Source organism: Corapipo altera, unplaced genomic scaffold, assembly GCF_003945725.1.
Source record: "Corapipo altera isolate COAL_440 unplaced genomic scaffold, ASM394572v1 1, whole genome shotgun sequence".
Classification (NCBI taxonomy): Eukaryota; Metazoa; Chordata; class Aves; order Passeriformes; family Pipridae; genus Corapipo; species Corapipo altera.
In genome coordinates, this window is record NW_020884873.1 from 38467792 (window position 1) to 38480092 (window position 12301).

Genomic DNA, 12301 nt, shown 5'->3' on the forward strand with positions numbered 1-12301 from the left:
TTCTTTAAAATGAGAGGAGTGATGGCAAATTCATTGACTGCAAACTGTCAGCCTAAAATGAGTTTATTTGCATATGGCAAAAATGTGTTAAGCTTTATTGTGTAATGGCAGCAACTTCTGTTTTATGAAGAGAAGTTCAATAAAACTAAAAGGTTTGGGTTTAAATTTCTTTTTCTCACAGTTAATCCTCAAAAATGTGGATTCACTACTGTATGTTGATACCGACATCCTGTTTTTGAGGCCTGTTGATGATATTTGGTCTTTTCTGGGAAAGTTCAACTCCACACAGATTGCTGCAATGGCACCAGAACACGAAGAGCCTCGTATTGGGTGGTATAATCGCTTTGCTAGACATCCCTATTATGGAGTAACTGGAATTAATTCTGGAGTCATGTTAATGAATATGACACGTATTAGAAGAAAATATTTCAAGGTATGTGTGTTGACTTTATTGCATTTTCTGTGGACTTAAGTATTTTAATTCTAATCCTGTTTCAAATTCATGTGTATTTTTCAAAATCTTTTTCCTGTAATTGTAATAATTTTCTCAAAGTACGCTGTTTAAAATAGAATATAACTATTTTTTAAATGTCATTCACTGTAAGACTTGGAGTTCTTGAATGTCAAGTGTGCTTGATTGTTTTAATTTTTCTTAGTTCTGAGAGATCCTTGACTTGGTAGAATTTGCTCTAAATTACATTTACCAGTAGATATGCCAGCATTTTTAATTCAGTGTAGCAATCCCAGAAAAAAGTTAAAATAAACTTGTACCATGTGTAGTTGTATGACCAGGAGGTGGTGCTAAAACATTTAGTAAGGTGTTTAAAACGAAGGTTTCCAAATTTTGATCTTTTACATTGTAACCAGGTGGTTATCACCCTAAGTATCTTTTTATTTACTATGAAGTCATAGTTTTGTAGACAATTTAGTTCATCATGATGGTATTTACTACTACATGCATGAAAGCAGTGCACACAGCAGTAGAAATGGACGTTGCTTCTCAAATGGGAAGTTTTTTTCTTACATACTTGAAACACAAGGACAAAAACAGTGCTGTGTGATTATGCTTAGGGGAACAGTGCATTTCTGCTTAAGAGAAGTTTGATTAGGGAAAAATAGTCATGCAGTCAAAAACTTTTGGAAGTGCATCCGTAAGAGGGACAATATAAACTTCCAATAGACATTACTTCTCCCCTGTTTTCAATTTAATAAACAGCTTTCATCTTCAAAATCTTGCTATGTATTTTTGTTAGGAAAATTCAGAGAATTTAAGAAAAATGGGGAATGAGTTATCTCAGTTGCAGTTAAAGTAGAAAGTTATAGTAGCTATAGTATATAGCTGTATTTTCTCCAAGAAGAAAACTTCTCTGTATATGTCATCAGTGAAATCTTGCATTGTCTACTCTGTTTGTTTGTTTTACTGATTATAGCATATGGAGAAATGAAAATACTGAAAAGTATAATGAGAAAAACATGGGACTGAAAACTGCGTGTATCTTAACCTCTGACAATGCAGTTCTGTGTAGTGAATTATTGTAGTGTTTACTACACTAAAAAAAAAAGTTGGTCTTTTATTCATACTGTACCAGAATTCTAGTTGGGCTTCTCAGTACGTCTTAGATTATCAATTCATTGGAAACTTGATGCGTCTTTACTAAAATTTGGGTTAAAATTTTCAAAAGTGTGCGTATTATATAGGCTAATAAAATTGTCAATAAAATTAACTGTTGTTTTCTAGAGAATAATATGAAGTCCTTTCTCCTTAACACCTAAAACTGGTGTTTTCTTCAAATTTAGGTTTATATATACAGATTTATGTAGGTGAAATAATTAATGAGTATTTTGAAATTCAAAATGGAACATTGCCACTTTCCCTTGGCTCTAGAGGGCTGGAATATTTTCCAAGTCCTAAAAATATCTGCTACGTATTCCTGGTATTGCCATGTGTATTTATTATGCAATGAAACATGTCAGACTGTTCAATGAAAACCAACCTTGGAGGAAGTGAATTTTTTATAATTACTCTTTATTACAGGAGTGAGTATCTGATTTATAAGACCTCATAGTAAGGCAAGGCATACATCCGTATGCTTTTCTCATGATCTTGCTGGCAAACTTCAGTATACCTAACATGATGGACAGTTTCTGGCTAAGTGGGCCACTGAACTTCTTTCTGTAGTGAGGAAGATAGTGTGTCATAACTCTTTTGGGGAATCAGAACAAAAACAATTCTTGAATTGTTCTGAAAACATCCATCTTAATGCTCAGATTGTTCGGTATGTACTGTACTAAAAACAAGTCTGCTTGATGAGTTGCAGGCTAAGCAATCATACAATTAGGGGAAAGGAACTGAGACTGGAGTTAGCTACCCAGTGCTACTACATTAAATATTCAGAATTATGAAACAACACTTGAGAAAGGGAGGTAGGAACAAAGCAAAGCTTCCTAATAGCAAAGCACATGATTCAAAGCCCTTTTTGATGAATTTAGTTAACAAAAATAATAAAAAAGACAATTAACCCATTCCCATGCTCAGTTGTTTTAAATGTTAGAAATGCATCATTTTCTGCTCATAATAGTCATATTCTTTGGCATCCTTTCTAGAGCGTTACTGTCACTTCAAACTTAGACTTCTGCTTCCGCGTGTGATGCATATGTACTTCTGTTCCTTGCTTTCATATGTCTTCTGAATCTCATATTTGTCCAGGAGTGCTTTTGTGTGCACTGTGGCTGTTCCTCAAACATTTAGGACTAGTGGTACACCTAAGGAAATATTCTTTCACTTTTGCTTGATTGTAAAAAGTAAAATAGGCTCAGAATTACCTCTGAGAGGAGATTACCTCATGATTTCTAGACCATACTGCTGCCTTAGTCCTTTTACTTATTGGAAAGTGTCCTGTAGTATCAGGCTTGTGGTAGCATTTTCAGTCCAGCCAGAACAGTTTGGGGATGTCTAATCAAGAGACCTACTAGGTTACCTGAAATTTAGGAGTGATAGTGCTTGATCATTCTCCTCCTCTATCATAGTGAGATAGTGCAGCCTGGGTAATGACTAAGGAGGAAATGAGGTTGTTATACAATATTGATTATTGAGAGCTTTAGAGAGCACTCAACAGGGGAGCCATTTAGTTTATTTTCCCTTAGTACCTAGAGTGTGGTCCTACAAGCTTGCAGAGTGTAACAGGGCCCCAAAAGTGCACAAGCTTTATTACAAAAGCTCTACTGTTCATGGAGACTCGCAGAGACTGTTTTCTTCTTCAGGTTCCTTGAATGGCTTAATAAAAGGAGGGTTGGTCATTAGGAAAAATTGCAACCTCACAGCAAAACTTTGAAATGTAGTTGAGTCTATACACAGTAGCAAAGGAACTACTAATCTCAACTCTTTGGAAGAGAGAGGGTAGGTGTAGAGTCTGTCCTAAATTCAGGAGTAGGGGCTAATACCCCTTGCCAACAACACTGCAGATGCTTTTGGACCTTACAGGTAACTGTTCCATGTTGTGTCCTGTGAACTATTCCAGTCAAATACAATAGAACTAGAAAATGCTTCATTGTTTTGTAGGAATGTCTGAATTTGTTTATATTCATTCAGGAGGCTCAACAAATTCTTCAAGGAGTATATAACGTCTGGGAATTTTTGTATCTTTTAAAAGCTGTCTCTAGATCTTTTTTATATGACACTGTAGTGGCTAGAACATTTATCTAAACAGTGGAAGTCTTGAATCAGGATATTTCTCTAATGCTGTGGATTTAAAACTGTGGGTTCTTTGTCTATTGTAGTTTTTTCAGCCCAGAATAACAGACTGAGCTGCTTGAGGCCTCTAAGCATCTTTCTTCTTTGTCACATTCATTTGTAAAAGTCAGGAGGAGCCAGAAGATGGATAAATAAAAAGTAGAATCAGAGACTTCAGCTAAAGGTTACAGTGTTTGTCTGGGTAGCAATAAACCTGTAGTTCCATGTGTTGCTCCAGCATTAAATTGTCTTTTATCCACTTACTTATTAAAGCCTCAATCTTCTTAGGACTGTCAGGTTTAGTCATTTTAGACAAGTATCCTAACTATTTGGCTATCTGTGGTGCTTAATGGAAGTTGTTACTCCTGGTCCTGACTATGTTATCTGTCTTGTTGTTTTAAGTCTCTGTGTATATACACAGAACAAATATATGCACTGTGCGCACAGGTGTGTGCATTCATTTATTTGGACAATACTCTGGGGCACATGGTGTGACTCTTGGGAAGGGCCAGGAGTGGGACTCAGATCCTTATGGGTCCCTTCGAACTCAGCGTATTCTCTGATCTATACAGATACGTATGCATGCATGTATGTGTTACTGAATATACTGTGGTCATAAAACAGTGCATAACTGGGCATGAGACTAGAATCCATAATGGAGCTTCTGATGGTTAGTGCCTGCATGTTGTCTTTGCTAAGCAGCAGTTATAAAATGGGAATGTAAAACACACAAGAGTATTTAGGATATGGAAGAGATAGTAGTAGATAACTTCTTTTGTATTTGTATACGTATAGATGTAGTTATTTTTTTAAACTGGAAGAGATGTAGCAAATACCACAGATATGGTGTTTTAACATAAAAAGTCCTAGACCAGTGAGGCAATATGAATAGAGAGCAATGACTTTTATCACACTTATTAAGAAAGTTAGTTGTTGTTATTCCTGAGATGCAGGCCGTCATGGAAAGGAACAAGTTCTTAGAAAATCAGACAAGCCCCCAACACCGTTGTGTGTTTTTTTCTTAAATCTCTTTAACATTCATTGCTTGTTGCTGAATATTGGAGAGAAGGCTTATATTCTGAAAATCCTTAAATTATCATAGAATTGTTTCTGAAATTTACTTGACAAACTTCTGAAAAGCAGTTCTATCAGCATTCTACTTCTCAAGCTGTTTAACCTCACCACAAGTTACAACAGAATATTTTAAAGAAGGAGAACGTATAACTATTCCAGTAGTTTCTCTTGCTCTGTGACTCCTATGCTGATGTCATTATACATCACTGTTAATAAATTAATGTTTAACTCTTTTTTATTTATGCAAAGGTTACTGAAATATTACATTTCCAGTACTTAAAATCTGACTGCATTATTTGTCAAGTAGTGTTGTTTCTAGATGTCTGGCTATGTGATATATATTGTTTCCTGCTTTGCGTCTTCTTGGGATATACTGCTATTAAAACTCTACAAGTGAAATGAAAATTATATTAAATAATGACTTTAATAACTTAAAGTTATATTTCGGTCAATATTCTATGGATGGCAAAGTTCAGGTGAGGGAATAATCTTTATGCACTGTGATTCAGTCCAATTTATTTGCTTTTTGGAAGATTTTAGCTTGGTCTTAAGCCTGTGTTTTATTTTGTTTAATCACATTTCACTGAGTCTAATGATAATTCTTACTAGAGAAGAATTCTCTTATGCATTTCTTATACCTGCTCTCATTGAATACTTGCAGGCAATCATAGTCATAAATTTTTTAGGACAGAAGGGACTGTAATATTCTGTTTGGTTTCTTACACAATATAAACTATAGATCTTTTTTTTTTTTTCAGTAATTCTTGTCTGAGATCTGATAGTATTTCTTGTTTTAGTCTTCTGTTCTAAAAGCCCTTCATATTCGATGGCTGAAATGATTTGAGGAGAGAATAAAAACTGAACTGCTGATTTGTGCACTTTGTAGTTTGTCAGTGTAAAGCTCAGAGAAGAAAGTCTTTGATACTGTAATTCAAAAACTGAGTCTTCTGCTCCTAGTAATCTGTCTCTTAATATGATATTCTTGTATGCAAATCTCAAACTATACTGGAGTTCTAATTTAATATTTTTTTTGGCAACCTGTTAAAAAGAAGCAAGGGTACAATTCTGTACTTGTTAGGAATTTTCTCTGGGACTTTTTATTATTCCATCTTACTCTCACAACTGAAGTACAAGGTAGAGAGTGAGCAACCTTGTTCCTTTTCTGTTCTATTTGAGCTTAAACATGGTGTAAAGATAAGAAATTATCTTTGGAATATGTAACCGGTTAAACTGCAGATTTTAATCTCTTTGGTAATATGGCCAAAAGAGTAAACAGTAAACCAGTTTACTCCAAGTAGCACCTCTGTAACCTGAACCTTAGAAGAAGAACTTCTTTCAATTTGAAGCGATTCTGCTAAATCAAGAAATTTGGCATTTACTAACAGCTGTTGGTTTAATATCTTACTGACTTTTACTAGTGAAAAGTTATGCCTTTGCTGGGGAAGTTCAAGTTTAGTAACCAAAAAAATTAGTTCAACTGGATGAAAATTCTTTTGAAAACCTTTGAAGGATCTTTGTATTTTTGTGCACTATGTTGTAACCTGTATTTGTTGTCTCTATGTTTGGAACTATTTAAGAATTAATTTTATATTGAACTGGTTTAAATTTTTGGAGATATTTATCACTCTGTGATGAAGAGAGAAAGTGCATGAAGTGTGGATATTTAAATACTCCCCATCTACTTGCTGCATCACTTGATTAAGTTTTGGTGTTAGATCCTACTGCTGCATAAAAAACCCTTGCCATTTCTGAGAACTCTTGGCTTAAGATGTTTGAAGAAAATCTTGAAGACAAAAATCTAATGTAATAGAAGTAGGAGATGCATCAAATTTTCCTTCTAAGTTAATAATTGAGAAATAAAGCATATTGGAAGTGTCCATAACTATTTTCCTTAGATGGGTTTGTTGGTTTAAAAGGAAGAAATCATCTATACATTTGAATTGTAACTTTGAAATGCAAATTACTACGATTGTGTAAGGCATTTCCTTATATATTATAGGTATAATTTTCCTGAATATGTGTTGTTTTGTCTTCTGCTTCATAGAATGATATGACACCAGTCCGGTTACAGTGGGGAGAAATTCTTATGCCACTACTGAAGAAATACAAGTTGAACATAACATGGGGTGATCAGGATCTATTGAACATTATGTTTTTTCACAATCCAGGTAAATCCACACTGATTTTAAGTCTAACAGTAGAAAGCTGATCTTTTCCATGATGTTAAAAAATCTAGGAAAATACTCTTTTTAGCAGACTTTTCTGTGAAAGCATTCAAGGGACTATGTGCTCCTTTTGTTCTCTGAAAGTGTTTACTTCTAGAGTTTATGTTGAGACACAACACTGGAGCTTGTTAGAGTGCAATGAACTGTTAGATTTCAAAACAACTGTACAGAAATCTATGAAGCAGCCTTAAGAAAAAAAAGAGATTAGTATATTTCCTGAGACAATTTTGATACTTAATCCAGAGCTCTCATTTTTCCACACAGAAAGTCTTTATGTCTTTCCTTGCCAATGGAATTATCGACCTGACCACTGCATCTATGGAAGCAATTGTAAGGCAGCTGAAGAAGAAGGTATATTTATTCTTCATGGAAACAGAGGTGTGTACCACGATGATAAACAACCAACTTTTAGGGCTGTCTATGAAGCAATAAAAAATGTAAGTATTTTCAGCATTGTACTTATTATTTTTTAAGGTATTTTTATCTGCAGTGCTACATGTATTTTGTTTGATACTCACCTTAAGTGCAACAAAGTAATTTTTTTCTCTTTTAAGCAACTTTATGTGTTTCATTGGTTTCTTCTTTATTATTTGGATGAAGTTCCAGTATATTCCTGTTGTGATGAGCATCTTTGGAAACATAGTGCAGACTATGTTTAAGTTAGGATTCTAAAACATTGCCCGTAGTTGTCAATGCTTATTTAAAAGGCTGTATTCTCATTCATTTAATGAATCGTCTGGTAAACTTTTTACATGAGCATTTGAAGATCATAGAATATCTGAACTGGAAGGGACCCACAAGGATCATTGAAGTCCAACTCCTGGATCTGCATAGGATCATTCTCAAGAGTCACACCATGTGCCTGAGAGCACTGTCCAAATGCTTCTTTAACTCATACAGGCTTGGTGCTGTGACCACTTCCCTGGGGAGCCTGTTCCAGTGCCCAACCACTCTCTGGGTGAAGAACCTTTTCCTAATACTCAACCCAAACCTTTCCTGATAGAACTTCAGACCGTTCCCTCAGGTCCTGTCCCTGGTCACTACAGAGAAGAGATCAGTGTCTGCTCCCCCTCTTCCTCTTGTGAGGAACATGTAAACTGTGATGAGGTCTCTCCCCAGCCTCCTTTTCTCGAGGCTGAACAAGCCATCACCAGAAGCTTTATTTTTCTGGATATTTTAAAATGCAGGAAAAACCTCATATTCCCAAAGTTCTTAAGTATTTATTGCAACATTTTAATACTCGTGTCTAGATTTGGATTGTAAAAAACTTTTTATATACTGTGTTTGACCTTTTCTAGAGAATCAGTGTATTAATATGTTGTTGTTCTTCTAAATACTAAGCACAGTGACGTCTTTTCATTCTGCAAATAAGTAATCTAATAAACTATTTATCGCTGCATCAGTATACTCACTGAAGAGCCATAAAATTTAGCACTGATGCACATTTTAATGTAGCAGGCTATTGTGTGTGTATAACCTACAAAAGTCAATAGTATATTTTAATGTTGCTTTATTACATGTTGTCATATAGATATAAAAATGAAGAAAAGTACTTCTGGGGATCTGAGAATACATTGTAGGGAAAGTGATTGTGTTTCCATAAAAATATGTTTTCTTTGTTTCCTTTGAGTATTGTCAAAAACAGAAGAAAAAATTATTTCCTGTTATATATGATCCCATTTGGTATATGAACATGTCAGAGAAAGTATGTAAAACACTGCTGATTTAATGGTAATATGATGAACAAAATTATGTTACTTCAATATGCTGTTTTAACTTATCATTTGTTTATAAAAATATAGCACTGTTGAATTAATGACTACTTTATTTCATGCCTATGTTAAATATAGTATGTGTTTGACTATCATTCAGTTTAATGAAACTTCAGGTCTATCACTTTTCATATTGCTTTCATTATAATTTGATAAGAATTATGTTACTTAAAGGTTATAAGCCATTTGAGAAAGTTACCATAGAACCAGAAAAGTAACCAGAAATCATTTTAGATCTGTAAATTTTTAATTTGAAAGGTAATTTTAAATTTCTTCCTTGACTGTCTGAATATGTTCATTTGCTTACATTTAAAAATAGTAAGTCTTCCATGTTATGCTTATGGAAAGCACTAGAGAATATTTCTGTACTTTGGAGGTGTTTTTCAGTTATTACATTCAGAAGCACTCTGAATGCTTGAAAACATTTAATAAACCTATAGAAAGCAAATATGATGCTCAGAAACATTTTTATAAAACTCTAATCCTCTGAATAATGACAATTTTCCATATTGACCTTAAATTTTCTTTTCTTAACCTCTTTACAGTATTCATTTGGAGATGATCTGGTTCATTCACTGCTGCAGCCCCTAGAACTGGAATTACAGAAAACCATGCATACATACTGTGGAAGAGTTTACAAAGTATTCATAAAACAACTAACAAAAAGCATAAAAGACTTGTATGCCAGAAGATCAAAGGGAAGGTGACTTTTGACTCCTAGCTGTTATATCAAGAGACTGAAGTAATATACTGGTCAAAAGATGCAAGAATTTTAATACAGCTTGAATGGGCTCTTAATGTGCCCAGACAGAAGTTTACTAGCATACATAAAAATGAAGAAAATATTCACGTAATGAAGAACAGGAACTTTTTTCTGCAGAGGTGACTTTTTGCTCTTTTGAAGTTTAATCACTGCTAATGTTTATCTTGGTTCTGATGATTTGGGTGTTACTGACTTCTATGGTCAGTGCTTTCAGTCTGACCATAATTCAGTTATCTAATGATCAAACAAAAAAGGAAGAAATGAAGATGGCTCTGTTTGAGAGTGTACCTCATATATTGTCTAAAATTATGTTAAAACTGTGAATGTAGCAATAACTGAGTCAGCAGCACTAACCTCACTTTAAAGGTGCGAGCCTTTATGTAAACAAAGTTGTTTACAAGTGCAGAAAATACTCTGTTTTCAACAAAATGGGTTGTAATTATCGACAATCTGTATGTGCCTTTACATGTTCATCTCTTACATGTTGAAGTACTGTTTTGACAATCTTGTTTATCTCAGATGTGAACTGCACGCTATAAATAGGATTTTTTGAGAAGCTGATAACTAGTATGTGATACTAGTTTTCTCCATTGGTAAATACGGAGACTTTATATTAAAAAGCATTTGTTTGAACGTTGTAGAACCATTAGCTCTAAAAGGTAGAGCAGAGTTGAGAGGGTTTTAAGTAAAAATTCAGTTTGAAGTTGCTTGTCTTATGATACTTCTTAAAAAATTCATGGTTTTGCAGCTTTAATAGGGCATTTGGGAAACCAAGAAAAACCCAACAGTGAAAATCTGTTGCTGTTGTATTTCCATACTAGGAATTATTACCTGATGATTGTTATAGAGTATGTAGGACCTAAAAGTGAAGAGCTGTAGTAAGAGTTCTGATGCTTCATCAGACTGTGTAGTAGATAGGTTTCTTAGAGAATATATCCTGTTACCATATATTTTTAAATAACATGGCTTTAAAATAGCTTTGGGGCAGACTCTCAATGCAATGAATGCATTACTGTCAATAGGGTGATAGTGATTTGCAACAGGTAAGGATTAGGCTTTCTTCAACTGTCTTAGTGAAAAAAGAAGTACTGTTTATGCAATACAAACTTTTTTCCCAGAGAAAATGATGAAGAAAAAGGCAGAACTCTAGTGTTACAGTAAAATATTTAAGCTTACATGGTATAAAATGTATTTGTAAAGTATATTTGAACTTAGATAACCTGTCTAAGTGAGATGAAGTTTTCCTAAAGTGAGGTTTTGGATTCCAGAAAAGTTCCTGTGTGTTGAATATGGAGGATCCGCTCACTGACTTGCACCTTCATCCCAACCCCATTTTAGAAGCTTGATTTTTTTTTTAACTGTTTCCATGTCAAAAGTAGGCTGCCTCTGATTTCCAGATTCATGTCAGTTGAGCAAATGCTTTAGCAGTACAAAAACGCACTACACTGTAAGCAGAGTTTATATTCTGTTTCTAATCTCCCTGCGGGCTCAGGGTGTAAATTTCTGGGATGAAAATTAGGAAGCAGTCTGCCTTGCATATAGATCTCTTTTCCTTGCTGTGTAACCTTTTGAAGACTGAAAATGGAGAAATCTGTGTGAAGGTGAATACTGTGACTGACTGATTTTACAGTATGCAGTGCATTATTTTTTTACATAAACACTGATTTTTTTATCAATTCGTCTTCAGCTTTCTTTTTTACTTGTACTGTGTGCTTTTATTTAAAAAAAAAAATCTTTGAGTTGTTTTTTGTTTGTCTTTGCAGACATATATGCTGCATTATTTGACTCTCTTTTTTGAGTGAAAATTACAATGAAACACTGCTTATTTACTCACATTTATGGCTGTGATGGTATTTGTGACAGATTAAATTAGATGAAACTAAGGGGTAAGCTACTTCTTTAGCTTATCTGTAGGAAAACACTAGACTCCAGTTTCCTCTACCTGGTTTATAAAGGTGTCTCCAAAAGCATAGACATAGATATTTCCACTTCTTAGAAGTCTTGAGTTTTCTTTTTCAGATTTAAAGATTTTTAACTATCAGACAGGTTTAACAATATCAATTTACTCATAGTATGATTTTTTTTTACTCAATTAAATGGAATGCTCATGTATAATTTAAATGAATGTGTAGACTCTTTGTCCCATTTTTTCCTAATAAATTACCAATTTTGAATAGTTATTTTTTAACATTCTCTCCTGTGGTATCTAAGGTGATTATGATAATTATCATAGCTTCCCTGCCCACTTCACTACTTTGTGAATGAATGGTATTTGGAACTGCTCCAGTAATTTTATGTGTTAAAATAAGTTTCAGAGAACTATAATGTGAATGTAAGACTTTTATTTTATTAGAGGAAGTGGATTCTTCTGTAAGAGTGTAGCAGGGAGGATGCTGAAACTGAAACCATACACCGTGTAAAGCTCAACAAGAACAATATTTATTACCAAGAGGTGGCCAACAAAACGAGAACCTGAGAGAGAGGAAGGAGGAGGAAAATAAGCCCTCAGTATGACCCCCCACTCACTCAGGTGTTGCATACGAGGTTTCTCTTACCAACCCCAGAATGCCTGGAATTACCCATTCTTGGAGTGTTGGCAGGCTCACAAGATGGCGGCCATCCCCGCAAAAGGCAACATGGTCCTTCAGTGTGAAGCTTGAGTTCCACTCCCAGCACGAGCGATCTGCTTTTTATACAATTAAGTGGTGACATCTACCTGGGCAGGTGTGGTCAGCAC

General features: G+C 34.5%; 1 protein-coding gene across 2 annotated transcripts in view; it reads left to right on the forward strand.

Annotated features, from left to right (window-relative positions):
* The window catches only part of GXYLT1 (glucoside xylosyltransferase 1), a 43473-nt gene extending 31587 nt beyond the window's left edge, over positions 1-11886 (forward strand). For both annotated transcript variants that reach the window (XM_027657514.1, XM_027657507.1), the window contains exons 5-8: positions 182-433; positions 6849-6972; positions 7294-7466; positions 9347-11886. In XM_027657514.1, the coding sequence (XP_027513315.1) occupies positions 182-433; positions 6849-6972; positions 7294-7466; positions 9347-9508 (711 nt within the window). In that variant the 3' untranslated portion in view covers positions 9509-11886. The remainder of the gene's footprint in view (positions 1-181; positions 434-6848; positions 6973-7293; positions 7467-9346) is intronic.
* Positions 11887-12301: the final 415 nt, after the last annotated feature.